The 25,886-nt window shown below is 41.6% G+C and overlaps 5 protein-coding genes and 1 non-coding gene across 10 annotated transcripts; 4 read left to right on the top strand and 2 right to left on the bottom strand.

The window, feature by feature from the left end:
* The first annotated feature begins 917 nt into the window (after positions 1–917).
* LOC104418811 (protein DETOXIFICATION 33) lies at positions 918–4,289 on the top strand. The gene is made up of 7 exons (XM_010030262.3): positions 918–1,675; positions 2,280–2,821; positions 2,937–3,023; positions 3,122–3,178; positions 3,335–3,573; positions 3,682–3,887; positions 3,980–4,289. The coding sequence occupies exons 1-7, from the start codon at positions 1,349–1,351 to the stop codon at positions 4,064–4,066; spliced, it is 1,545 nt and encodes a 514-aa protein (XP_010028564.2). The 5' UTR covers positions 918–1,348; the 3' UTR covers positions 4,067–4,289.
* Positions 4,290–4,766: 477 nt separating this feature from the next.
* LOC104418810 (4-hydroxy-3-methylbut-2-enyl diphosphate reductase, chloroplastic) lies at positions 4,767–8,507 on the bottom strand. The gene is made up of 10 exons (XM_010030261.3): positions 8,125–8,507; positions 7,466–7,662; positions 7,180–7,359; positions 6,924–7,055; positions 6,727–6,801; positions 6,544–6,649; positions 6,367–6,461; positions 5,671–5,856; positions 5,494–5,580; positions 4,767–5,096 (listed from the first exon to the last, which is right to left on the bottom strand). The coding sequence occupies exons 1-10, from the start codon at positions 8,402–8,404 to the stop codon at positions 5,031–5,033; spliced, it is 1,404 nt and encodes a 467-aa protein (XP_010028563.2). The 5' UTR covers positions 8,405–8,507; the 3' UTR covers positions 4,767–5,030.
* Positions 8,508–11,219: 2,712 nt separating this feature from the next.
* On the top strand, positions 11,220–13,678 carry LOC104418809 (EEF1A lysine methyltransferase 4). The gene is made up of 7 exons (XM_010030260.3): positions 11,220–11,370; positions 11,484–11,580; positions 11,988–12,126; positions 12,708–12,790; positions 12,915–13,049; positions 13,136–13,240; positions 13,361–13,678. Exons 1-7 carry the CDS (start codon positions 11,285–11,287, stop codon positions 13,487–13,489), a joined length of 774 nt encoding a protein of 257 aa, XP_010028562.2. The 5' UTR covers positions 11,220–11,284; the 3' UTR covers positions 13,490–13,678.
* A 581-nt stretch (positions 13,679–14,259) lies between these two features.
* Positions 14,260–14,333, bottom strand: TRNAN-GUU. The gene has a single exon. It is a non-coding gene; the product is annotated as a tRNA-Asn (tRNA).
* A 1,947-nt stretch (positions 14,334–16,280) lies between these two features.
* On the top strand, positions 16,281–21,959 carry LOC104418808 (probable E3 ubiquitin-protein ligase ARI1). 5 transcript variants are annotated; one of them, XR_001981460.2, is made up of 8 exons: positions 16,281–16,671; positions 17,114–17,146; positions 17,239–17,521; positions 18,404–18,884; positions 19,378–19,926; positions 19,999–20,153; positions 20,605–20,672; positions 21,436–21,568. XR_001981460.2 is itself a non-coding variant. In XM_039301814.1 (7 exons), the coding sequence occupies exons 1-7, from the start codon at positions 16,549–16,551 to the stop codon at positions 21,564–21,566; spliced, it is 1,746 nt and encodes a 581-aa protein (XP_039157748.1). In that variant the 5' UTR covers positions 16,281–16,548; the 3' UTR covers positions 21,567–21,959. The 5 variants fall into 5 exon arrangements, 4 of the variants coding, with proteins under 4 accessions (XP_039157748.1, XP_010028554.1, XP_039157749.1 ...); XM_039301814.1 differs by lacking the exon at positions 20,605–20,672 and having other exon boundaries at positions 21,445–21,959; XM_010030252.3 differs by lacking the exon at positions 20,605–20,672 and having other exon boundaries at positions 21,399–21,959.
* A 976-nt stretch (positions 21,960–22,935) lies between these two features.
* Positions 22,936–25,834, top strand: LOC120288225 (plastid division protein PDV2). Its single transcript, XM_039301836.1, is given in 3 exon segments — positions 22,936–23,687; positions 25,096–25,170; positions 25,172–25,834. Coding segments are annotated over 3 exon segments (864 nt in total). The 5' UTR covers positions 22,936–23,456; the 3' UTR covers positions 25,730–25,834.
* Positions 25,835–25,886: the final 52 nt, after the last annotated feature.

Raw genomic sequence — 25,886 nt, 5'->3', positions numbered from 1 at the left:
AGCTGTGGTCGCTAGAAATGTGGATGAGCCAGCTTTAGAGCCATAGACGAGACTAGATCTGGAGGCACGACTCCAGTCCAAATCTGGACGGGCAACGACTGTGAGCTGTCATGGCGATGGAAGGGGGGCTCGGCCATGGACAATCCGATCACGAGGTACGACGGTGCCGACCACAAAGCAGAACAGAGAGGAAGCTTGCGTGACCGAACAAATCTTTGATTTTTTTGTTTTATATAATTCTATTCAACGTCAGCACACAAAAGCCAATTATGTGATTTGAGTAAAAAATGCATACCGCCTCATCATTTGTTGTGGTACTAACAAAATACTAAATATTTTTTCACCCCCTCTCTCTCTCTCTCTCTCTCTCTCTCTCTCAAACCCAGAACGTGAAAGAATCTGAGATGCCATATATCTAATCATTACCAGGCTATCTCATTCTCTTAACAAAATTTTTCTTATTCGTAGGTGGTATAGGAGTTAAGAGGCTCGAAATTTGATTCGATAAATATCGATTGTCATCAACCATCCATTAGTGGATGAACCTTTGGGCTTCCACAAAGAGAATATGTCCGATTTCGGATATCGCGGCAGCATGGTGGGGGACGTTTGCCTTGTCGAGCTTCCTTTTTGACTTGGAAATCTCTGGCCGACACCCAGCCCCACTTTCGCTTCTCAACACGTTTCGAGCAGTCCCATTTCGAAAGTAGCATATTGGCATAAAGTCGAATGTAGTTAGAAGGTTGCATTAGAAGGTTGGTGAGTTGCCATTAGACTAAAAGCCGCCGAACATTTCTATTTTCAATGATGAGGATTATGAAACGCCAACTTGCTCAATGCAAATCAATAAACATATAAGGAGAAGCAAAGATCATTCAGGAGAACTCAAGAGTACACCAACCACAAACCAACCTAACATAACCTTCCATAAATTCAAAGGAATTTGGTGAATTGATATACTTTCACACCAGAAAAAATTGCTTCTTTATGGCTACCACCCATCCTGTTCCTGGGACAGGTCCCAAAAGTCCACTCCGTCCATCGAGAAAAGAGGAGGGTGAGCAGGCATACATAGTGGGTCTCACATTTTGAGGATATTGTAGGTTCACACGAATTTCATAATTATTAAAATGCCTGCGTTTACCAAAACATTGTATTCGAAAGAGCATCCTTGTTTTTGGGGGTTCAATCAATGCTTCGAAAGAAAAAGAAATAAACCGACTAGGCGAGGACAAGAACAGGCGGTTGTTGAAAAGTACTTCCCTCAGATAACGCCTGCGAAACATTTTTTCCGTGTCCGTAAGTGCGAACAGAACCGAAAACTTGTCCTTGTGCGGCAGGAGCTAGTATGGGGGTCAGTGAGGACGACATACAAATGACGACGCTGCTAAATGAGAGAAAACTGAAGGCAAGAGCGTACGCTGTAGAAGGAGAGGAATCCTCTGAGTTCCGGAGGAAGATGGCGGGGTGTCTGGGTGGTGGTAAGGTGACCAAGAAATGCATGAAGGAGTCCAAGAAGACATGGCAGATAGCTGCGCCTGCTATTCTTTCAGCAGTTGCGCAGTTCTCAATTGGGGTTGTAACTTCTGCTTTTGTTGGGTATGTGGGTGATGTAGAATTTGCTGCTGTTTCTGTTGTCCAGAATGTGCTTGAAGGCTTTGTCTATGGAGTAATGGTGAGTCCCTTTTTCCCCTGCTTTTCCTATGTAAATTTTTCGTGTTCGTAGGTGGTATAGGAGTTAGAGGCTCGAAATTTGATTCGATAAATATCGATTGTCATCAACCATCCATTACTAATGAACCTTTGGGCTTCGACAAAGAGAATATGTCCGATTTCAGATATCGCGGCAGCATGGTGGGGGACATTTGAGAAAAGTTTGGCTTTTGATCATGAGACTTTTGTTTTTCAAGGATATATGATCTGTTTTGATGTCCATGTAATCTGTTTCGATCATTCCCTTTCTCTCGGAAAACATCAACATTCGCCTTCTTTGAACAAATTTCATTGTGACCGCGAATTCTTGTGCTTGACAAACTTGGAATTCTCACTAGTGAGACTGAAGCCTAAATTTACTGTATTTAAGCGAATCAGTCTCCTCATTGCTGCAGCCTTATCCTTTAAGCTTGTATTTCATCATGCATGTACTGCATCCTTCTTGTATCCTATTGATTTTTGGCCTAAAAGAAGAGTCAATCCTGAGATTCCAATAATTACAATATTTAGAATTATAACATTTCCCTTTGTCCCAATATGATGTGTTGTTGAACTTTTTCTAATAGCTAGGGATGGGAAGCGCACTCGAGACGCTCTGCGGTCAAGCTGTTGGTGCAGGGAAACTGCACATGTTGGGTATCTATATGCAAAGATCATGCATCATCACTGGCATCACAGCCTTGCTTCTAACCCCAGTTTATATCTTTGTATCGCCAATACTTCAAATCCTTCGTCAAGACAAGCATATTTCTGATCTTGCTGGGAAGTACTCTATGTGGGTGATTCCACAATTATATGCTTATGCCTTGAACTTTCCCATTCAAAAGTTTCTGCAGTCTCAAAGTAAAGTTTGGGTTATGACCATCATCTCCTTAGTGGCTCTGGCATTACATTGTCTTTTGAATTGGGTGTTTCTGCCAAAGCTTCAATATGGACTTTTAGGTGCTGCCATAGCTGGAAATATATCATGGTGGTTCTTGGTCGTGGCTCAAGTGATATATGTGGTTGGTGGTTTCTTCCCTGAAACATGGACTGGTTTCTCTATGCTTGCTTTCAAGTCACTAGCTGGCTTCGTGAAGCTGTCGCTGGCGTCAGCCATTATGTTATGGTTAGATTTTACATTAAAATCTACAGGCTCACATATATAATATACTACTTTTCTTCTTATTCTATTGTGGGAAGCATTTACCATACTAATGGCATTTCCGTGCTCATTGTGGCAGCTTGGAGCTATGGTATTACACGGCTGTTATTCTATTGGTGGGAACTTTGAAGCATCCAGAAATAGCAGTTGATGCCATTTCGATCTGGTTAGACATTAATTTTTCCTCCTTTTACTGAGATCATACCTATGTTTTTCTCCCTTTTTTGAATGTTCCGTACTTAATTTGATTCCTGCCTATGGCAGCATGAATATACAAATGTGGGCTCTGATGATTGCCCTAGGCTTCAACGCTTCTGTGAGGTTAGCTTCTTCACTTTCCAATCTACCTTTTCTCCAAAAAACTTTCGACATAACATCTAGAACGGAGCATGTTTCCCTAAAGCAGCACAAGTTTTAGCTTACCGGTCTTCTTCACTTTCTCCTGTTAGCTTCACTCATCCTTTTGCATTCCTGCAGTGTGCGAGTGTCCAATGAACTAGGTGCCGGAGATGCCAAAGCAGCAAAGTTCTCGGTGGTAATCAACGTTTTCACATCCACGGTAATAGGAATTATCTTTACAGCAGCAGTAGCTGCAACTACGAATGATTTCCCCAGGATATTTACCAACCAACAAGAAGTCATGACAGAGACATCAAAGCTCGGTTACTATCTCGCAGCTACAATCTTCCTCAATAGTATCCAACCAGTTCTTCATGGTACTCTCTCATTTTGTCTTACATGCACGACCTGAAATGTCACAATGATAAGATTTGTCTATGTAGAACTTGATCAAGCATTTAGGTGAACCATATATACTTGTACAGGGGTGGCGGTTGGTGCAGGATGGCAATTCTTCGTTGCCATAGTGAACGTTGGATGCTACTATGCTTTGGGGCTTCCAATTGGAGCCTTGCTTGGATTCAAGTTCAAGCTCGGTGCACTTGGCATTTGGATCGGGATGCTGATTGGCTGTCTATTGCAGACTGTCGTGCTTCTCTTTATTATCTTTCGAGCGAATTGGCAAAAGGAGGTACCATGTGCATAATCTTCTTCTCCTACTTGACTACTTTGGCATTCCTTAGTTCCAACATACTTAAAAAGTCGCTGGAAAATGATGTGCAGGCTCTGAAGACCGAGATACGCATGAGAACATGGGGCGGGCCATCGGAACCTCCGGAGGCTACATCAGAACCCCATGAAACAAGCTGACTGAATACATAATAACCACATTGATACAACAGCGATTTTGCAATAAAACCTTGCTGTCAATTTTCTTCATTTTTTTCTGAGTCCGAATCACAAATAGAATTGTGCAGATGAAGACAAGTAAGTTGATACGAGATAATTATATCCGTGATCTAGTCAATTGTATTTAATTACGACAGCAGTAATGTTATACCATCATAACAGAGCCCTTGGGTTATTTATTGAAGTAATAGCTCCAAAAGGCAAAATCTGAAAGCAGCAACAGCATAAACTCACCGTGAGGTCCATTGTAGAACTGTGATATAATGAAGCATGAGAAGAAAGCACATCTAAATTTTCAGATATTATGGAGGGTACCACATTACTCATCTCTTTCTCTCGGGGTTCATTCCAAAAAGAGACTGACAATATACCCGATCATTAGTCTTGTCGGACCCAACAATTGTTGTTACTATGTCCTCGCAGCTAAAGATCCATTCCTTCCTATTCATATTTTGTACCGTTCTGAATGTGACATATCACAGACAAGCGAGCGAGTGTTCAAGAATTATTATATCATGCCGTCGTTTCAGTTAAGAATGCCCCCGGGAAAGACAAATTCAAAGAATTAAAACACACACAGACTGCTGAGCACCCAAATGGAATTAGTTGGAATAGGGAGCTATGGCATCTCATTCTTTTGTATATCCGTAAGCATGTCAAGTCTGCACAAATAGATATCACTTTGTTGAAGCTCAGAGATGAACATATGTTTTACACCCTGTTGTAAAATCCAGTCAAATTGAAGCCTTACATCACATCATTAGATCTACAAGAGCAGACTAAAGTTCAAGTGGCATATAGGTTATGACACATCAAAATATGCAGGGTATTCGACCTTTATACATCAAATATGCGGAGCTTCTCATTTTTATTCATGCAAGAACCGGCCGATAACTAAGCCACAGTCTTATAGTCTGATATTATATCAAGCCAGTTGCAAGGCCTCTTCCCTTTTAATGTCGAAGACCTTCACTAAAGCATCCTCAACGACCTGGTAAGGAACAAAGCATCATTACTATTTCTGAAGGATTGAATTTCAGAACAAAGTACCAGTAAATATGCAACATATGAATCTTTAGAGCCTCATATAGTTATCATCTAACTGCATTGAACGACAGTGCTAAGGAGACCAAATTTTCAGTGCATAATAATTCGACAATGGGCCCAACGTGATAACAGATATACAAATGAAAAGTTTGATAGTAACCTCTTATCCTGATCTAGTAAATCATGCATAACAATAGTATCTCGAGGAAAACTCAGTCACGCCCATAATGTACAGGGGACCATAGACAGATGGGAGGTCAATGGGAAAGCAGCCAAAGGAAAGGACTTGTGAAGAAGAAAAGCTGTTCTTGTAATAGAATTTCACCAGGTTAGAAGCTTACCTTATCTGGGGTAGAAGCTCCTGATGTTACTCCAATTGTTATGGGACCCTTTGGAAGCCAATTTTCTTTCTCAACTAATTCCCCATGCTATTGCAACAGCAAAGTACAAAAGTCAGTAAAAGAAGGCATGAACGCTAAAATCTGCTGAAAGAGTGCGACTTTGAAGTACAGACTTACGTTCAATTTGTAGGCTACTCTGTTTCCAGGACCTATTCTCTGCTCACTGTCAATCCAATAAGAGGGTATGCCACGTTCTTCAGCAATCTCTTGAAGGTGAGATGTGTTGCTTGAGTTCCACCCACCAACGACTAGCATAAGATCCAACTTCTCCTCAACTAACTTGTACATAGCATCTTGCCGTTCCTGAAGAAGGCCAATGTTGACAAAATTGCATCAGCATCTTAAAGACACAGCAGAAGTCATGAGTTAGCAATCGACTCAAACTTCGTTCTTCTTTCGACTGTTCTCTATTCTTCCTTTCTGTAGTATCTCATCAGAGTTTTGGCTACAGGATTTGTATTATGCTCCTTTCACATATAAAACTTGTCATGGAAAAAATACAATTAGGAAAACTACCTCCCTGCCTTTTAGGCGGCACTCTGCATTTAAGACCTCATCCCTCTAGTTCAATCTCTAGAGTACTTACAGAAGAGAGCTAGCACCCGAGGTCTTCATATGAAAATTGGCATCGACTACTAACAAGCAATGGGCCTTCCTATTTTGACATTGAGAGTCATAAGACATCTCAACTATGGCTCCCCTTTTTCTTTTTGGCAACAGGCCAATAGCCATGTCAAGCTCTAGTTATCTCGCTAGAAGGTTTGATATACAGAAGACCTGAAAAGGCTTGGAGGTTGAGGAAGGCGAAATTACTTGGGTAGCATCACAAATTGTGTTAAAGCTTATGAAGTGCTGATTGACATTTTCCACTCCAAACTTGCGCATCATAGTCCTCTCCGCCAACTTCCCTGAAAATGTGACAAAACATTCAACTTGAATAGCAAGTCGGACAGAGGGACAAAAATTTGTAAAGATTTGATTGCTATTTACCAATCTCTTCAGTCTCTCCCTTAAGCATTGTGGTTTGATTTGCAATGCCAACTTTAATAAGATCATTCTCAGGGTCAAATCCCGGGGAAACAGCATACTTGAATTTCTGTACCAAAGCATGATTACAATGAGAACAAGTTTTCTCTTAATAAAAAATAGGACAAATTAACAATCTACCAGTACCTCTAGAAATGCCTCTTTAGTGGAGCTAGAACCGTCGAGCTCACCCCCAAGAATGTAATCACACACATACATTGCCTGGACAAACGGCAAAAGTAGTAACAGATAAGACATCTCCATTCCACTATTTGACAGAAAGATAGATAAGTGTCGATATTACACTGCAAAGCAAATTAATAGAGAGCTTATCTAAGCCATACCTCCTTCATATTCTTCACAATAATGTACTTTCCAGCAAACGATGCAGTAGCTACAGTTTCTTCATGAGAGTATTTACCATGAATAATTGAAGTGTAGTCTCCTTTCTTGTGCTTCTCCACGGTGTTCCATACCTTCAGTGCAAAGATCAGAAAGATTTAAGAAGGGAAATGAAGGAATAAGGATGCGTCACAAACAAAGTTTAAAGCCACAACCAGAGGAAATAACATGCTATATTATCCTGTCTGGGAACCATACCTTGGATACCCATGGGCAAGTTGTATCCACAATTTGTACGTTTTTCTCGCTCAAAGTCAACATCTCATCCACTGCTGCTCCAAAAGCTGGAAGAATGACAACATCGCCTTTATTGACAACATCAAACTGTTTTTGGCCTTCTTCGAGGGGGATATTCTCCACTTCCATTTCCTCCAAGCGCTGTCAGTGTGATGAAAAATTATCAGTAAATAAAAGCACATGACGCAGTATTCACAACGTTCAAGCAAATCGGCCACGACAGCAAATATGCTGTTATGTGTCTGACCTTGTTGACAGTCGGGTTGTGGATAATTTCATTAGTGATCCAGAGCTTCTCCTCGGGGAACTGCTTTCTTGCTTCATAGGCAATCTGGACAGCCCGCTCGACGCCCCAGCAGAAACCATAGGATTCAGCAAGCTTAACAGTAACGTTTCCCCAGGTATACACGTTTCCATTTTCCCTCAGAGTTTTAATAATATCACCTGGTATTTGGAAAAAAACAACATCATTACATCTCACAATTATTCAGAAACGCCGGTAATCGATGTCTGGACAAGTATCATCACGGCAAAAACATCATCCAGACATCATGCCAACATAGATTTGACATCTAGAAATGCTAGAAACGGAATCAACAACGCCAGTACATGAAGCATACGATCTACATACACGTAATATACTTCAGCAGAGTACCTAAAGATCCAAAAGCTCGTTAATTATGATACAAAAAAACGTTTTTTTCTGACACAACTACCATATTTTCTAGCCAACCAATAACTAATCAGTAAACTGGAACCGCTTCTAAAAAGCCGAACTTTCTCCTTCAATCCGAGCTGAGGCCAAAAATCAAAAGTCTTCACCTGCATCCAAGCTCTAAACAGCGCACTGAACTGAAGAAAACGCATAATCGAGAGGAGAGAACTGAACGAAGGCGAGGAGCGTACTGGTGTACTCGCGATTCATGAGCTGCAGAGTCTCGTCCTTGTAGCCGAAGCCTTTCCGATTATAGTTCTTGCTCCTGGTGAGGTTATGCCGGAACACCTTGGCGTCGAAGTCGCCGTCGACGGCCGCGGAGGCGGAGGCGGAGGATGATGAGGACTCGCCGGAGCACCGGACGGAGAGGAGCCGGCGGGAACGGGAGGCCCCGGGGCCGGCGAGGCTCTCCGGCAGGGAGAGGTCGGGGCGGGCGCCGGGGATGCGGCAGGAGTGGAGGGTGATCGCCATGTCGCGCGCGCTGGTCAGGAGCGGAGCGACGGTGGCGGAGGGCGGAGAGACGGTGGCGAAGGCGGAGGTTGCGAATGGCTTTGTGGTGGTGGTGGTGGGGGGGAATTTATCGGCTAGTGACTCGTGTCCCATGTTTTTTCTGGCTTAATTTATTTTTATAAACTTTTTTTAAAATATTATTATTATTATTATTATTTCTTTTTTTTGCAATCGATATGGATTTTTGTGTAGGGAGGATCGGCGGCTTTTTCTTGGGGGCGATTCCGACGTCCCTTTCCGATTTTACCAACCCAACGCACATAAAAGTGTGTCATTTTGCTATTTTCGTGCTAAATGTAAAGGTATTCGATTCGGCGTTAAGAGCATCTTACACCCAAAAAAAAAAAAAAAAAAAAAATCTCAAGTCATCATTTTATTTATAAATTTAATCTCTTAAACTAAATACGGTTATTATTTAGTTCTCTCCCGCATATTTTTACCATAGTATTAGAATCGGGTTTTAATCAGTTTATTTCACATTACAACATTATTAAGTCCCACATTTATTGTCTTCAAAACATATAAAATTTAAGCTTTTATATTGGATATTCTAATTATACACTTATTAAATTTGATTTATTAAGGGTCCATTTGCTTCGTGGAAAATTAATGGATTGAAAAATATCTTAAACAAAACCTCTGCCTTAATTACTTTTCACATATACTTATCTTAGGTAGCTAGCTAGCATCTCATGAGGTTGTTACAATGATTTAAACTTTCTAAGAATAGTGGGAAGCAGAATAGTACAAAATGCAGTTAATCTGCAGAGAAAGTACAAGCGAACATCATTTGCTTTTTTGCTCACCTTGTCATGAAAAAAATACTATGAAAATCGGGAAATTTAGGTTGCGCATGATAACATTTTCTTGGGGGGAACAAATTTTTTTCAGAAATAGTTCTTTTTTATTTCTATTATGGGGAACAATTTCTATGTAAAAACCCGTTTGATAACTACACAAAATTTTTACTATAAAAAAAAAAAGAATAGAAATGCGTTTGATAAAAAATAGTTTCTTTTTTATATTTATTTATTTTTATTTTTTGCCGGTAGACCGCCGCCGCCGCCGCCGCCGTCGGCGGTCGGTTGGCCTTTTTTTTGGCGGTCGTCCCAGCGGCAACGGTCGGCCGGCGGCGGCGGGTGGCCGTTCGGCAACGGCGGCGGCGCGGGCGGCGATCGGCGGCGGCGAGCCACGGCGGGCGGCGGACAAAGGGCAATCAATGGCGGTCAGCAAGAGAAGAATAAAAAAAAAAAATCACTTATTTCTTAAACTTGTTTAGGAACAAGAAGCAACTTTTTTACTTTCATTTCTATTCAAAACCATTCCGAGGCTAACTTTTTTTTTAAGAAAAAAATTAACTGTCGTTATCAAACAAGGTTTATTCTTTTTTGTTCTGGGGAAGAGAAAAATATAAATTGTTGGGCTGGGGAAGTTTATCATGCGCAGTGCCCAACAAAATAAATCACTATGTACTATCAATTTCTCAATGAATAAATTGGAAAAGGATGCTGAGAAAAAAGGGGAAATGTTATGATCCATGAAAAATCGAGTGTTTTGGAAATTTGATCAAGAGTTTTAAATTTTTGGGGTTTGGGGCAAGGAAAAAAGAGGCAACAAAACCGGGCCACGTGGATGATTCCGGTCACGCATGAAAAGGAAAGTTAGAGGCCAAACGACCACGAGATTCACGAAAACTACGAAGAAAAACTGTGCCCCGCGCAAAACACAATTCCAACGAGCCTAACAGTCATGGCCTCATATCGCTCGCTCCCGACCAGTACCATGAACGTCACGTTCGACTCCAATGGACAAGTCCTTGTCGTGTTCCACGAGTTCAGTGTCGCTGTCCTAAAAAATCTGGGCTGAGCTTGAATTCTGCTTCACAAAGTTTGGGAGCTAATTGATGGGAACCTAAGTAAACGACGCACGGCCTGTCCAATCGAATGAGATCCACGTTCTCTCCGTCTAGAAGGTACGAGGCCCGAGCACTCGCAAACGAGATTAGTTCTAATTACTTTGTCATGTAAAGTTAAACTCGTCGAATAGTTAGGTCGGATCGGATTTAGGCCGAGTTGAATAATATTCCGATGCAAATTGACCCGTTTAACTCATTTTTTAATATGTTTTCAGACAATACAAATCTAGTGATCTATAATGATCCAACCCATATTTGACTTGACCCAAATTATTAGTTTAGGAAAACGATACCCAAATTAAGTCAAGAGTGCGGAGTAAGCAAGCATAAGAAAAAATAAGATTAAGAATAAGTGAAGAACGAGTCATAAAGGTAAGTCGAGTTAAAGTAAACTTTGAACTCATTCGACACTCGATATTATTTCGGGTCTTATCATTCTAAACTAAATTATGAATCAAATACGGATTAAAGATTCGTTTCGGCAGATCTATATAGGATGATAATTTAACCCCATCTGGTAACCTATCACGCCCCCAAAGCCCCCAACCCCCTATGGAGGAGGAGAGTAGGAGAGACGGCCGGACCACCAGGAGAACAGCCTAGGTGGCTGATAACCATTTCTGAATTCGTGTTTCAAGCATGCACCGCCATTAATGAGCGCCCGACGCAGCAGCTGCTGGCTGCGCTGCCCTCTCGCTTTCACCCTCGGGTCAGCGTTTTCTCCAACGTGTTCTGTGGGCCCGAACTTTGATTTCATGGGCAAGAAGGTGGTCCTTGGGTCGAGCCCATTGAAAAGTCAAAGCCCCATCTTCCAAGGCCCAGGCCCAGGCCCAGGACCGCCAAGTTTGGGGATTAGGGTTTCGCGCGTTCGAACGATTGATGAAGGAGAAGGAGAAGGAGAAGAGCAGGCAGCGAAGTCTTTGGTAATGGTGGAATCGGAGGGATCGAACCAGGCGGAGAAGAGAGATGTTGCTCCCTCCACGGCCCTGGAGTACCTCGATCCTTCCTACTGGTACGTGCGCTCGCCAGAATCGCGTTTCGCCATTTTTGCTTGCCGAAGGGGGCACCCGATTACAGTCCATTGCAGTTCTCACGTTGTTGTTGTTGTTGTCCATATTGCTTTAGGGACGAGAGGTTCTCTCGCGAGGAGCACTACGAGTGGTTCAAGGACTACTCTCATTTCCGCCACCTGATGCAGCAGAATGTCAAGCCCGGTTCTTCCGTGAGCACCGTGTCCTCTCAATGCCTTTTCGATTCCCTGGCGCTCTGTATCTGGTCTTCAGACCTGGTGTTGTCGAAGCTCAGTTCAAGAAATTGGCGTTGCGGTCTTCTATGGTTTATTTCGCGTGCTGGCATTGATAGATATGCTGATGTGACTAGTTTGGCAGTGAGCTTATATCGTGTATAGATTATCAGCAACGGGGGCTTGTTTGTATTTTGGCCGTCTTATAAGAATTACTTCAGTTTTGGTGTTGGTCCTGAATTTTCTGTGGAAGTAGATGCGAAAATATTGAATTGTCCAGTGATCTTGTTTCCATTTTTGTTGTGGCCATGTTTACCCTATTTTTAGATTTTCTTGGATTCCAATTTAATTGCTGGTTTTCCTGATGAGGGAACTTTGTAATGAAGGTTCTGGAGCTTGGTTGTGGAAACTCGCAGCTATGCGAAAATCTCTATGACGACGGGGTTACGGATGTAACATGCATTGATCTGTCGGCTGTGGCTGTGGAAAGGATGCAAAAACGGGTACAGTCCAAGGGATATAAAGGTATATACGCTTTCATCTTTGCAGAAATGATTACACTCCACACCTTACACTTCACTTTCGTATTAATCATTTGAGGCTTTTTGACTAGTTTTGAATCTGGATACTGAGGACTGTATTCTTTTTTATGGAACCTTTGAGTTTATTTCTCTTCCTACCTTGACCGTGCCAATCCAAAGCCTACCTGGAGATTATGCGTCTGTGTCACTCCGTGCTTTCTTTGCATAGTGCAAAATCAAGTGGGAAAAAATAGCTTCCAGCATGAAATTGGGAGGCTGAACTTCTATGATGCTGCATGAGCTTATGCATTTTTTGTTGCAGGGAGGGAACATGTAGTGGATTTTGCCAAGGCTTGAAACTTGTATTCACTTGACTTTTTAAGAGTTCCAGTGAAGGGTCAATTATGCTGTCTCTGACTCTAGTCAGCCTTCCTTGTTGAACTTCATTGGATTGACCATGTTTAAAACAGAAAAACACAACTTTGTTCAACAGAATGGCATCTTTCCTACCGTGGCATGAACATCTGTTTCGATGAAAGAATCTAAGGCCTAAGATATATACTTCTTACATTTCCTGGTTATCAGAAATTAAAGTGCTAGAAGCTGACATGCTAGACCTGCCCTTTGGTGATGAGTGCTTTGATGTGGTAATTGAGAAAGGAACGATGGTAAATGTCTTGAATTTTTTTTCCATTTCCTTGCTCTATTTTTTTTTAGTCGTAGTAAATAACTGTATCTTTTATCTGAGATTCTACCTTTCCTGAGACGGCATTGAAATGATTCTCTTGAAAGGATGTATTGTTCGTGGACAGTGGCGACCCATGGAACCCTCGACCTGCAACAGTAGCTAGAGTCATGCTGATGCTTCAAGGTGTACACCGTGTCTTAAAACCGGATGGAATATTTATATCTATTGCTTTTGGTCAGGTGAGACCCAATTTTTCAAGGAACTCTTCCTACGTTGTGATTCATGATGGCCTACCTTTGCTAACCTTTTCTATTTGGTCTGGCAGCCGCATTTCAGACGTCCTTTATTTGATTCTCCAGAGTTTACATGGTCTGTGGAGTGGAACACATTCGGTGATGGATTCCACTACTTTTTCTACATCTTGAAAAAGGTTGGTCTAAAAAATACCGACAACCCCATCATGCTCTTCTGAAACAGTGGGTTAAATGTTGCATTATTTACCATATCCAGACCCATATAACTTGAAGTTTATGTTTTTGCCATTTTGCAGGGACAGCGATCAATAGATGGCGAGAAGCCTGGAAACAAGCTGCCGGTGCCATCCATTAACTTGCTTCATGAGGAACTGGAGAGTGAAGATTATCTTTTCCGGAATCTTATTGATGAGATGGACTGCTAAAACAGACCTCGGCAATTCTCTTTCTGGTCCATAATTTATCATCACAATCTCACAAAATTTTTGACCTGAATTGATAACTCAGATGAAGAAACGGATGTTGAAAATCGCGGTTTCACTTCTGAGATTGATCATGTATCGGGCAAGAAGCACAACATTTATAATGGGTAATTTTTGCAAAGCTAATTCATTCGTCGAACCCTACTCTTTGTTTCTTTCAAATCTTGGATAAGCAAATTCCCTCGGTTCGAGCTGATGTGCCGTGCATCTCTGCAAAACTAGGGCAAGAAAACCTGATCTTTGTGTGGAGTAGAAATTCAGGATGCAGCTCCCTGACGAAACGAATCGGGCAAGTAAATCCATTGGTAGCCGTGTGGTGTTCAGGATATTGTAGGCAAAGTGGTAATGAATCATCGCCTTGTAATTGGCAAGCGTCGATGAGGAACTAGCGAAACGTAAGAGCTTTTCAAGGTGGGATTTGCGGAAACTTGAATCAGGAAAGGATTGACGGCTCGGATCCTTTGAAGTTGTGTATGCGGCATGCAATGCAAGCGACACTTTGCTTCAGGATATGGTTGAAGTGATGTCTTTGGCAAAATATATGTCCAGCCAAAAAAAGAGACGACAGAAGGGGCGTTTTCTCTCGTATTACATCTTCGACTTCAGCTAATATTATAAAATGCCCCGAAAAAAGAGAGGAAAGAAAAGGCGTAGGAAAAGTAATTCTCTTCGGAATTGCCCCCCAAAAATAAAGGGAAGAATGGAGAAGCATTCGCTAGAGGAAGGGCTTGAACCTTCGACCTTGTGGTTAACAGCCACACGCTCTAACCAACTGAGCTACTCCAGCTTTTGGTTTCCACGGGCTCATTCCACTCTATTTGATGATTTTAACGTGTAGCTAATTTTCAGTAAGAGAACTAGGCCTGTTCTTGGGGACCCAAGCTTGACTGCCAGGGTTTTTGGCCCGCCAGTGGGGACCTCTTCCCCGACCGCTATTGACTTGGACACGGGCACGGGGTCTTGGTCTCGGTCAAAGGGGACATAGGCATAGGCACAAAAGTAGAGTACTTAAACCTGGTCGTAGGTTTCCTAGGCATGAGCATTAAAGACCCAAGAACGGCTGCCGAGAATCCTAGCTCCAAGAATACTTCTTGTGATCTTAGGCTTTCACATGAGGATTCAGTTGTGACTTTAGAAAGCGATTTCCAATTTTCATAAGGGAGAGCTTCTATCCAAAAATTAACTATAAGGTTTACATAGAAATTTTTCTAAGCGAGTCAAATATTGGAGAATGAAAATGATGTTTTCCCATAGTAAATTTTCTTGAAACAAATGGATCCATAGCAAAAAAAAGAAATTATTCTTTAAATTTGTTGGGCAACAAGATGTTGATTAAAAGTAAGTATGCATTAAGGGTGTCAAAAACCAAATCGAAAATCGAATCGAACCAAACCATTTACATCCTTAGTATGCATCGCTTAATATGGCTACCTTTCACGATCAAACAAGAATTTGGAAGACTTATGGATCGTTATCAACATCCCCTAAGTTCTGCTCATCTAGCAGCAGGAATCGAGAGCTCTTTCCTTGACCAAAAGGAAAACCGCCAAAACAAAGGTCCTTTCCCTTATTTGCAAATGACCAGAGATCGACGAGTGGACAACTCCGGTAATTCTGACCATTTCCAGAATTTCCCTTTTGCAGAATAATTTCCCTCGCAGGTAGGGAATATGAAACCGGCTGGTAAGGGAAGGGAAGGAGTTTTTTGAGGGACACCCATGACATTGAATGCAATTCAATGATGCTACTGAAGCTTGCCCTATAGTACACCCCATTACTAATATTTTATTAATTAATTAATTTATGGCATCGGCATCTCACATTTAACTTTTCAGTTGCAAGACAAATGTCTTCTCTAGCTTTCATTTTCAGCAATCAAGATTTTCCAAACACCTCAAAAAAGAAAAGAAAAGAAAAGATCAAAGTTTCAGCCTCCCGTTTTTATCTATGAAAAGGGATGGGGGAGTGTCGTATCCAAGCCATCGGTTTTCAAATCAAAAACGAACTACTCCTCGTATTCGAAATCATCTCAGCTACTGATTGAGTGAATCAGATGGAAAGTTCACTTTTGAACTTTTCGAAAAGTCTAAGGTGAAAATGCATTCCTACACGTGAACCAAACATTGACCGTGCCTAACTAAAGATAATCTTCATTTTCCATGGGCAAGGTAATTAATTGTGATAATCCACCAATGTTTTTCCTATTTGTAATTTTAGAACAGTAAATTTCCTAATTCTAAGCTAAACTTATTATACACAATTCATTTCTAAACTATCTAATTTTACCAATATAATTCAAACCTTTACACTAAAATTTAATATAATTATTATAAATAATTACCACCGAAAGTTTGGGATGCTATAAAGGTGTCCACATCGGCATGCCACATAAAAACGACGATAATTAAACAATGACATCGGAATTTCGTACACCATTTTAAAAGTAAAGCGATAAAATTGAAAAATTCACTGTTCAATACGATGAGTCGAGAACCGATATGGCAATTGCTCTATCAGAAATCATATTCCCAAAAATGGGGGCGAAATCTTCACATTGCACTCAATTTCCTTCTGCTAATTTGAATCCGTTTGACTATTTTGTGGTATGCAACCATGCGACGCATGAACAAAAAGAGCGTATAAAGGGAATAAGAAATAAAAAGCACCTTCCCCCAAAAACGGCGTAGTATGAAGTTTTGCTACGCAAAATAATCTCTCTCTCTCTCTCTCTCTCTATATCTCTTTTCCTCTCTGGGTCTCTCTTACACACAGCCTGTTTGTTATATTGTTCCCACTGCTTCTTCCTTAAGCTTCACTCCCCTCGCCGGCCGGCGATATCTCACCTGAATTCTCCTCGATCTCGCCGGGAAATCCCCTCCCGATCGGAGCGCCGGCGCCGCGTTCCCGTTCGATTGCGCGATTCCGTCGGCCGATTGATCGGCGCGCCCGATTGACCCCAAGGTGAGGAATTGTGGTCGGCCGGCATCGGGGAACCGCGGGCGATGGACGATTACTTCAGCAGCGAGGAGGAGGAGGAGTACTGCTCGGACAGGGACGCCCTCGACGGGCTCGAGAACGATGACCCCGACTACGACTGGGTCCCTCCCAAAGGCCCCTCCACCAAGGTAAAACCTTTTTCTTCTTCTGTGCTGGGATTCCCCCGCTAATTCGGTCAATGTTCTTCCTTTTCGCCCTCTTCTGTTCGGCTTAATCTGGGAAACGGAGGGTATGATCCCGTGCGTTTCCTTGTTCCCTTTTGAAGTGCCCGGGGTGATCTCGTGCTATTGTTGGAACGAGTTTCCTTCGTGGAGGTTTTGTTTGACGGGTAACGTACGAAATTGCCTCGGCCACGGCCGCGAGCAATTGAGTCGTGTTGGGAGCGCTGCTGATTGGAATTTCGGTTCAGTTACTTTGCTCCCTGAAATTCTTATTTTCGGTTGATACGGTAGTTGATAGGGTTCGGTTTTGTGAACTGGACTGTGTGATTACCGGTGCATATGGTTGAAAGATAGTGTCTTTTTTAATCGAAGCTCCAATAATGGATTTTTGACCCTTACCCTTTTTCAGGTCATCACAAAAGAATCGCTTTTGTGTGCGCAGGTAAGAATTCCGTTAAAATTTATGGTTTTTATTTTGCGAAAGTTATTGTTTGGTTGATGAATTATTTCTCTGACTCGGCCTCATTGTTAAAGAGAGGGGATTTGCGAAGGGTGATGGAATTGTTGTCACTGAGAGAGCACCATGCGCGCACTTTGCTTATCCATCACCGATGGGACGTCGAGAAGTTGCTTGCGGTGCTTGTCGAGAGGGGTAAAGCTTGTTTATTTGCGGATGCGGGTGTGCCTCTGACTGAGGACCAAGATCTCAGTTTGCCCAGGCATTCGACTTCTACAGTTATGTGCGATATATGCATGGAAGACATACCTGGTCAAATTACGACGAGAATGGACTGTAGTCATTGCTATTGCAACGATTGTAAGCAATTCTTTCTCTTGTTTTTCATATGGCCAGTTATGGACACAGTTGAGTTACATAGGCCGCTTTTTATAGGATGGGCAGCGGTCCTGTAAAATCAGCATGTAGTGCCAGAATAGGACCATCCCCATCTCGAAACCCCAACTTCTCATCTTCTCTGCCCAGAACCATTTTTTGTGCTTCAGGCATGCAAATGCCTGTGCAATTGATGCGCGTGTGCAAATGTCAATAATTGTTGTGCAACTTTAACTAGCTTAAGCTGTACATGAATTCTTGGTCTCCCTGCATAATGCTACAGCTTATCCACTGTCCCAACTGTCTGTTTGTATCAGAACCTCATGCCAATTGTCATGATGTGATGATCCTCTGCTATGGAGTCTGAGTTTCATTGTTAGTTGATGTTGAACGGTTTGGAGTATCTAGTCATTTGAACGAGATGTAGACCACCCTTGCTCATAGTTATTGCTATAGGGCCAAGATTATTATAGTTACTTGTATATCATACATAGACGACTCAAGCTTGATTGTTTCTAAATTATGGCTGCATTTGGTTCGGCTTTTAGAGAAAACCTATAGGGAAATGCAAAGAACTTAGTTAAAGAGTTTTTCTGAAATGCAAACAGTGTTTGGTAAGGTGTAATATAAAAGTTCATTGAGAAGCAACTTCGTTAAAATGCTGTTTGGAAAAAAAAAAATAAAGAACAAAACTACACTTGTAAATGCAATTGCATCTCCCCAAAGCTCTTCAAAAGGTTTGCCAAACACTACTCGTAATTGCCCAAGGGCTTTTAGAACCCCGAAGCTCATTTGCAAAGCCCACCAACCATATATTCGTGCCACTTTTGGATTCACTCAAAATATGATGGTTGATCTTTTCTATAGGTTGGACTGAGCATTTTATTGTGAAGATAAATGAAGGTCAAAGCAAGCGGATAAAGTGCATGGCACACAAATGCAATGCCATTTGTGATGAAGCCACTGTTAGAGATCTAGTCAGAAGAAGGCATCCTGATCTAGCTAACAAATTCGACCGATTCCTCCTTGAGTCTTACATTGAGGATAATAAAATGGTGAAGTGGTGTCCCAGTACTCCCCATTGTGGGAATGCAATACGCATTGAGGAAGATGAATGCTGTGAGGTAGAATGTTCGTGTGGCTTACAGTTTTGTTTCAGTTGCTTATCAGAACCACATTCACCTTGCTCGTGCTTGATGTGGGAGCTTTGGAGTAAAAAGTGTCGAGATGAATCGGAAACTGTCAATTGGATTACAGTCCACACGAAGCCCTGTCCAAAGTGCCACAAACCAGTGGAGAAAAACGGAGGATGCAATCTAGTGAGCTGTATCTGTGGGCAGGCATTTTGGTGATTATCATCTTTTCTTCTTTGCTATCATTTACATTTTCTTTGGATTCTTTTTTTTTTTTTTTTTGAGAAAAGTTGGTGAATAATCTCTGAATTAATTGCTTTCTGCGAAGCATCAATTCTTCCCTTTGGCATAAATCCAGCATAAGCTTTTTACTAATAAGAAAAAAGGTTCTAGCATAAGCATTGTTATATTTATAATTTTATTCATGATGCAAACTGGATTTCTTTGAAACCATGATAATGGCATTCATCTTATTGTAATCTTGAAGAGGATATCTGATTTCTTCTGTTTACTAATTTAGCTTTTTTCCCATTTAAGATCATCAAGGATTAAAGTTGAGCAATTTATTATTGTGGTTTATTTTTATTTTGTTAAAACATATCTATCCTTCCAGTCTTTCTTCTTCCTGGTTGGTGACCTTACTTAGCCTTTTCATGTGGAATGTGCACTTCCTGATCTTAAACCTTCATGTGATCCTGCTTAATGCAGTTGGCTGTGTGGTGGTGCTACGGGGCGAGACCATACTTGGTCAAATATTGCTGGTCATAGTTGTGGTCGCTACAAAGAAGACCAAGAGCAAAAGTCCGAGCGTGCAAAGCGGGATCTGTATCGGTACATGCACTATCATAACCGCTACAAGGCTCATTTAGACTCATTTAAGCTTGAGAACAAACTGAGGGAAACTATTCAAGAGAAAGTATCTGCATCTGAAGAGAAGGAATCAGCCCTCAGGGATTTCACTTGGGTAACAAATGGGCTCTACAGACTTTTCAGGTCTAGGCGGGTTCTTTTGTACTCATACCCATTTGCATTCTATATGTTTGGAGAGGAATTATTTACGGATGAAATGACTGATGAGCAAAGAGAAATAAAACAACACTTATTTGAAGACCAGCAGCAGCAGCTTGAGGCTAATGTGGAGAGACTATCCAAGTTTCTAGAAGAGCCATTTGATGAATATGATGAGAAAAAAGTGATGGATGTAAGGATGCACGTGATCAATCTATCTGTGGTTACTGATACCCTTTGTAGAAAAATGTGAGTATTGCTGGTCAATATCTTTTGCAGCTAATGATAGATTGGTTTTATTTATTTGGAATGTTCATACAGGTACGAATGCATTGAGACTGATTTACTGGGTTGTCTCGCACTGGGCACCCACAACATAGCTCCTTACAAGTCAAAGGGCATTGAGCGAGCTGCTGCTTTAAATGCAAAAGCTGATGAGTCAGATAAATATCTGCCCTTGGATTTTGGTAAAGCTGGTAAGATCGGTTGAATTTTCTTCACCAATTCCAATTTTATATTGGCACACACATGCATAAAGTTAAATAACAACCGATGCAACTATCTCTGAGCTCTTTTCATTGCTCAATTCTGAGAATTGACTATCCTTAGATTCATAAGACCATAACTAGTTCAGAATAAAATAACGTTTGAATTTCTTGATCAGTACTTGTGGGGCATTGATTTTGGCCATGGGGCATTGGCATTGACAATCGTTATATATGTTTCAGGCTTTTACCTTGTTTCATCTAACTGTTTCTCTCATCTAGCAAACTTTACTTTGATGTCCTTCATTTGTTTGATGTACTCATGTGATGCCCTGGTAGATGTCCATCACTGAAATTTTCTTCTAATCAGCTCGTGCCTTTGATTTTCTTTTGATCTTCCTAACTTCCCTCCTTTTGTATTTTCTTCTGATCATCCTTTCAGATCTGGTCTGAGAAATTATGTCTTTGGCTTTCCTCTCTTCTTGTGCAGCATATCACACATACCTTATGGTTGGTCATATATCCACTTTTCTATTTTTAGTTTTAGTTGAGTATTAGTTCATTCCTCTTTGGCCAAGGATACTTTGTTTCTATTTGCTGTCCATTATCCCCAACGATCTGAGACCTTTCAATGTCATAATTTTTTGCTTTGAGATTGGAACAAGCTAATGAACTGTTTGGTAGTCTCTCAACCTGTTAAGAATTTTTCTTCTTTGCCCTTTATTCTATCTGATACTTTTGTGAATCTGGTCAATAATTTTAATTGGTATTAAACGTTCAACTCTGAACTTATGGCTTGAGTGATTTTCCATCCTATTTTGCTAGGATTTGTTTATTTGAAATTGAAAGAAAGAGGAAAAACAACGTGACATAAAAAATGTGATGCATTACCCTTGCAGACTCAGTGTCATATAATTCTCCCTACGAAATTGCTAAATTTGCACTTGCGTCTTGCCAGTTGTAGTTTTTTCTAGTATTCATCCATGAGGACCTGGTTCCTATTTTATCAGGGCTTGTGTTCATCAAGAGCCTGGTTCCTAGTTGTCATCCAGGGTTCTCCATGTGATGGCTCTGCCTCCCCTCTCCTTTGTTGAGTTTTCTATTTTGGTTGGCTTCCCTATGTTGGACATGGATAACTGTTGTTTGCTAAGCTTTATTCTGCTATTACACCCCTATAGGTGTCATTGTTTTTATCCTTATGATCATAGGTTCATCATCTTAACCAATGGATTTCAGAATGTAGCATGGCTGATATGTTGAAATTACATACTAGGAGCATCAGAACTTGATCGACCCTCGGGCTCTGGGAGTTTGGATGACAGTGGACGCCCAACAAAGCGTGCCAGGACGGAGGGTTTAGTTGGGGCGCTAATCGATCTTAACGTGCCAGCAGGAGGATACTGATCGAAATTTATGATGGGTGGAATTTGCATATATTTTGGCCGCGTGCAGGTTGTACAGTCTAGTCTAACTGAAAGAGCCTCTTCTCCTTCGATTGGACATCATCATGGCAGTCTCCAAATGCAATTTTTTTTTTTTTTTTGGTCTTTTCCTAATCTATTTTTGTCCTTGATTTTCCCAACCTTTCCTTGGAGGGAAGTAGGAATCTGGATTCCCCGTTGCTTTAACTTTATATTTATCTTTTCTCCATAAAACTCCTGTACAGAGTCGGAGTTATTTGGATTTTATGGGGGTATAGTCTATAGATATATTAAGAGGAGTGTCGCCTGAGTTGGCATGTCCTTTTTATCATTGCACATACTTATGCGATATGATATCAAATATATATTTCAGACATCATCGCGTATTAGACTTGGCCGATTGTGACTTCGGCGATCCAAGGTCCCTATAAGAGAGGCCTGCATGGATGCTGCGCGTTTTCATTTTGCCGTCTGTGATTATCCCCCCGTCTTCCACAGGAACCGGCTTTCACATTTCATCCTTCCACATTCCTCTGGTCCTCCAGTTGGGTACTGGACCTCGGCATGAGGCTGATTTAAGCAAAGGTGCGAGCGTGGCGATGAATGTTCCAATTATGCGTACCCTGATGAAAGAGAGATTCGAGATGTTCCAGTGCTGGACCAGTTGTTAGCGTCAGTCCTTTTGATCCATTGTATTGTCGAGAAATCAATCTGTTACGTTCCAGCTCCAGAGGTATTATTTTGTTTGAGACTTGAATGTCGACTGTAGCTTCTATTTAAGCATATGAAAAATATGAATATTAATGAAGGAAAGTCTCGGTTATAAGATGGAAGTTCGGATTAGTAATGTTAGATTATATACTTATCATCAAACGGCATGGAAAATCGTAGAATCACATTAAGGCATGGATCAAGAAAAATATTAAAATGTCTTTCAAGTTCTAGATTATAAGTTTCAGGTTCTTTTCCTCCATTTAAGAATCCAGAATTTATCTATCAAAATAGATCTCTCATTATATAGAGCAATGAGAACATGAAATCTACTCTATATATTTTAAAACCTACTTATCCGTCAAGATACGTTCATCATTTTATGAAATTTGGAACCTATTCTATATATTTTGGAATCTAAAATTTATAGGTTCTATCTTCAAATCATGTTCAAATCATGTTCATTCTTAATGAAAACTTCCATTTCCTCTCCTCCAAATACTAGGCAGGAACAGTGAAAAAAAATTGTATTACTTGACTCGCTCTAAGGATCGCTTTTAGCCTCGTCTGTTCCGGCATTAAAATTGCCGGAAGGCTTTGGGGGAACTGAAGAGATTGGATGAGAAACTCTACACTTCACATGATCAGACAACACAGATTCATTAAATGATTACCCTTCTCACGTGCCACGATCTGTCGATCCTAACCACAGACGTTTCGACATTTTCCCTGGACTGAACTGGTTTCGAGATCGAGAGTAATCGTAGTATCGGTCTTGAGCTAAGTACATTGACATTTCTCCTCCAGTCTTCCGGCCAAAAAGGGCAAAAAAGAAGAAGAAATTCATTCAGCGTCTGGAGCGGCCGTGTCTGGCCAGCAAGCGAAAGGAGCCAACAGGAGTCATCTGCTGAGAAGGCACCAGGATCACTTGAATGCCAAAGCGGGTCCAATTCGCGTCCCGTTTGGCAGTTTCCGTTTGCAAAATCTGCCCCCACCCTTTTTGACAAACTCCCCAACAACCCAAATCAAGAAAAACCCTTTCCTTTTCCTATTCACCAAACCCTAATGATGGCTCCTCCGTTCGACAATTGAAAACCACCGAACGCGCAGACGAGCGCTCGGGAAGAGAAAGGTGGGATTTTGAGGGAAGGGCCGGACGGGAATGGAGGAAGAGGGAATTGGGTTGGTGCTGGCGAGGGCCACGGAGCTGAGGTTGAAGATCAGCAACTGCGTCCACAAGGCCACCGACCCCGCCGCGCCGCCGCAGCCGCCGGGCGAGAAGCAGGAGGATGGCGGCGAGGTCAACGAAGGGGAGGAAGGAGAAGAGGCAGAGAGGCTCTTCAGCATATGCGACGCGCTCGAGACCCTCGAGTCCCAGCTCTCGTCTTTGCAGGTAGAAGCTCCTTCGCTTCGCATTCTGGTTTTTTCCATTGCAAAATCCTGCCTTTTTTTCTTCTCTAGGATTTGTTCTTTCCCCTTGGATTTTGCGAATGTTGGAACTATTGTTAGCTGCGTATTCCGGAATGCATCCGTGGGATCATTTTTTAAACTATTTGCTGTTGTGGGTTGTGTTGTAGGGATTCTACTTTCCTGTTCAGCCTGGTGAGCCTTGATTGGAGTATTGGTGGTTTTGTGTGTAACTTTACTGAATGGCATTGTGCTGTTGATTTACGTGTTAGGTCTTATTTTCTCGTTACGAGTTTTTGAAGAATCGGGTCCTATCTTTTTGTGGGATTGGCGTGCGCGAGATGTTTAGAAACCCCCCGTTTTGCTAGTCCTAATCAACAGCTCAGTTGAATGTTCTGCCCTAAGATTCGTCAAAGTTGTTTTCCGAAGGTACTGATGCCATTGCATTGCAGCAGCAACTTGAAATGGTCAGTGTAAAACTCATTTGGCTAGCATTACAGAAATGCGCTTGAACTGATGAATTCAAATAATCACTTCCATCTGTCAGTTAGCCTAGGAGCTTCTTAATAGCCTTTAGTTAATACTGGATGGTAAAGGAACTCTCTAGCGTGCAGTGACATTAGAGCATTTTGTTGGCATTTTTTTCTCATGCAACATGATAATCTTTCTACTTTTCCATTGCATATGCAAATAGTTTCAAATGTTTACATAATTGAACGCATAGTCAGGCACAGTTAGTCTTTTTTTCTTGTGTGATGCTTCCAGCCCTTCTAAACGGAGAGAATATACTGAAATATCTTGGTCATTTGTCTATTCTACTGGTGGCATACTCTTGTAGACTTGCCTGTCCTTCCGCTGGAGACAAGAGGAAATGAGAGGTCAAGGTTTTCAATTTTTTAGCTAAAGCTTCTCTTTTATCACTCTATTGCTTTGCACGGGCTTACGTGCATGAGCTATGACAGTCATTCATGACTAGGTGCAGCAGATGTTTTTATTTATTAACCAATGCAATGCGGAACTTGTGTTTGTTCTTCTGTGGTTTACTCAACCATATTTTTAAAATTGTCATGTGAGCATGCAGCTGAGCTTCTTGCTTTCTTTGACCCCTCAGTGGTCTATTCTGACAAGCGAGGTATCTCAGGGCTTCACTGTGGCATACTTTTAAAATATCATCTCTTGTTATTCCTCAGTGGAATGAGAGTCGTGGTGTTGGTCTATCAAAATCAATAGGCTTGCTCTTTTGGTTACTACATACCAACAAGCTTGACCTCCACATTTCCCTCCACATTTTCTTCTTTTAGCCATCCTATATGTCTGTGTTCATACATACTAGTGCAAAAAATTTATTTAGCTTTCTAATTTATATAATCTAAAAGGTTGATTTCAATGGCCAGGCTATGCAACAAAACCACCGGTATGAGAGGGAAGCTGCCCTTGCTGAGATTGAATACAGCCGTAAGATGCTTCTTCGATAAGCTCAAGGAGTACAAAGGGGAAGAATTGGCAGTGATTCAAGAGGCCTCTGCTTTTGCTGGAGAAACGGTGGAGCATGACTACGACCTCCTGCTTCCACCATACCCTAGCCGCCCTCCACTTCATCTTTCAAGCTTTTCCCCACGCAAGTCTGTCCGAAATGGGTTGATCTCATCTGATCTGACAAATGAATTAAAGAAGAATGTGAATGGGATCGAGAAGAATCAGGGGCAAAGCGGTTCAAGAAACCAGGGCCTTCGACTGGGTCATTTCATTGGTTCAGCCGCCAAGACGGTGGCTACTCTTGTCGGTATGATATCAATACTGAGCTTGGCTGGTTTTGGCACTAAGTCTGAGACAAGCAACGGCCCCTTAAAACATCTGGGTCTGTTTTTGAGACAAGTAGTTAGAAGCAGCGAACGAGGTGTTCAGTGTCCTCCCGGAAAAGTGTTAGTTGTGGAGAACGGGCAACCTAGATGCCTTGTTAAGGAGAGAGTTGAAGTTCCATTTGAGTCTGTTGTTGCAACATCTGATGTAAACTACGGGTGTGGTTAGTTTTGGTTGTATCGCATCTTTTTGTACATCTTTGTTCTATGTGACACTTAGAAGTAAGATCGATAATGGCATGCTGGTGCACGATTTTGTCCGATTTCCTTATTATTTCCCTCATCTTGATTCTAGTTGATCTATAGTGCATGTGTTCTTTTCGCCT

The sequence above is a fragment of the Eucalyptus grandis genome, chromosome 9 (assembly GCF_016545825.1).
Source record: "Eucalyptus grandis isolate ANBG69807.140 chromosome 9, ASM1654582v1, whole genome shotgun sequence".
NCBI lineage: Eukaryota > Viridiplantae > Streptophyta > Magnoliopsida > Myrtales > Myrtaceae > Eucalyptus > Eucalyptus grandis.
This window is presented reverse-complemented; position numbering and strand designations above follow the sequence as displayed.

Coding starts and splice junctions, on each gene's coding strand:
- LOC104418808 (XM_010030250.3), top strand. CDS start 16,549: ATGGACGATTACTTCAGCAGCGAGGAGGAGGAGGAGTACTGCTCGGAC. Junction 17,147..17,238: donor AATCGCTTTTGTGTGCGCAG/GTAAGAATTCCG, acceptor TCATTGTTAAAG/AGAGGGGATTTGCGAAGGGT. Junction 20,154..21,435: donor CTTGGATTTTGGTAAAGCTG/GTAAGATCGGTT, acceptor ATTACATACTAG/GAGCATCAGAACTTGATCGA.
- LOC104418809 (XM_010030260.3), top strand. CDS start 11,285: ATGGTGGAATCGGAGGGATCGAACCAGGCGGAGAAGAGAGATGTTGCT. Junction 12,791..12,914: donor TAATTGAGAAAGGAACGATG/GTAAATGTCTTG, acceptor TTCTCTTGAAAG/GATGTATTGTTCGTGGACAG. Junction 13,241..13,360: donor TTTTCTACATCTTGAAAAAG/GTTGGTCTAAAA, acceptor GCCATTTTGCAG/GGACAGCGATCAATAGATGG.
- LOC104418811 (XM_010030262.3), top strand. CDS start 1,349: ATGGGGGTCAGTGAGGACGACATACAAATGACGACGCTGCTAAATGAG. Junction 3,024..3,121: donor GTTGATGCCATTTCGATCTG/GTTAGACATTAA, acceptor TGCCTATGGCAG/CATGAATATACAAATGTGGG. Junction 3,179..3,334: donor GGCTTCAACGCTTCTGTGAG/GTTAGCTTCTTC, acceptor GCATTCCTGCAG/TGTGCGAGTGTCCAATGAAC.
- LOC104418810 (XM_010030261.3), bottom strand. CDS start 8,404: ATGGCGATCACCCTCCACTCCTGCCGCATCCCCGGCGCCCGCCCCGAC. Junction 7,056..7,179: donor CTTGCCCATGGGTATCCAAG/GTATGGTTCCCA, acceptor TTTGCACTGAAG/GTATGGAACACCGTGGAGAA. Junction 5,581..5,670: donor GAGTAGCCTACAAATTGAAC/GTAAGTCTGTAC, acceptor CTGTTGCAATAG/CATGGGGAATTAGTTGAGAA.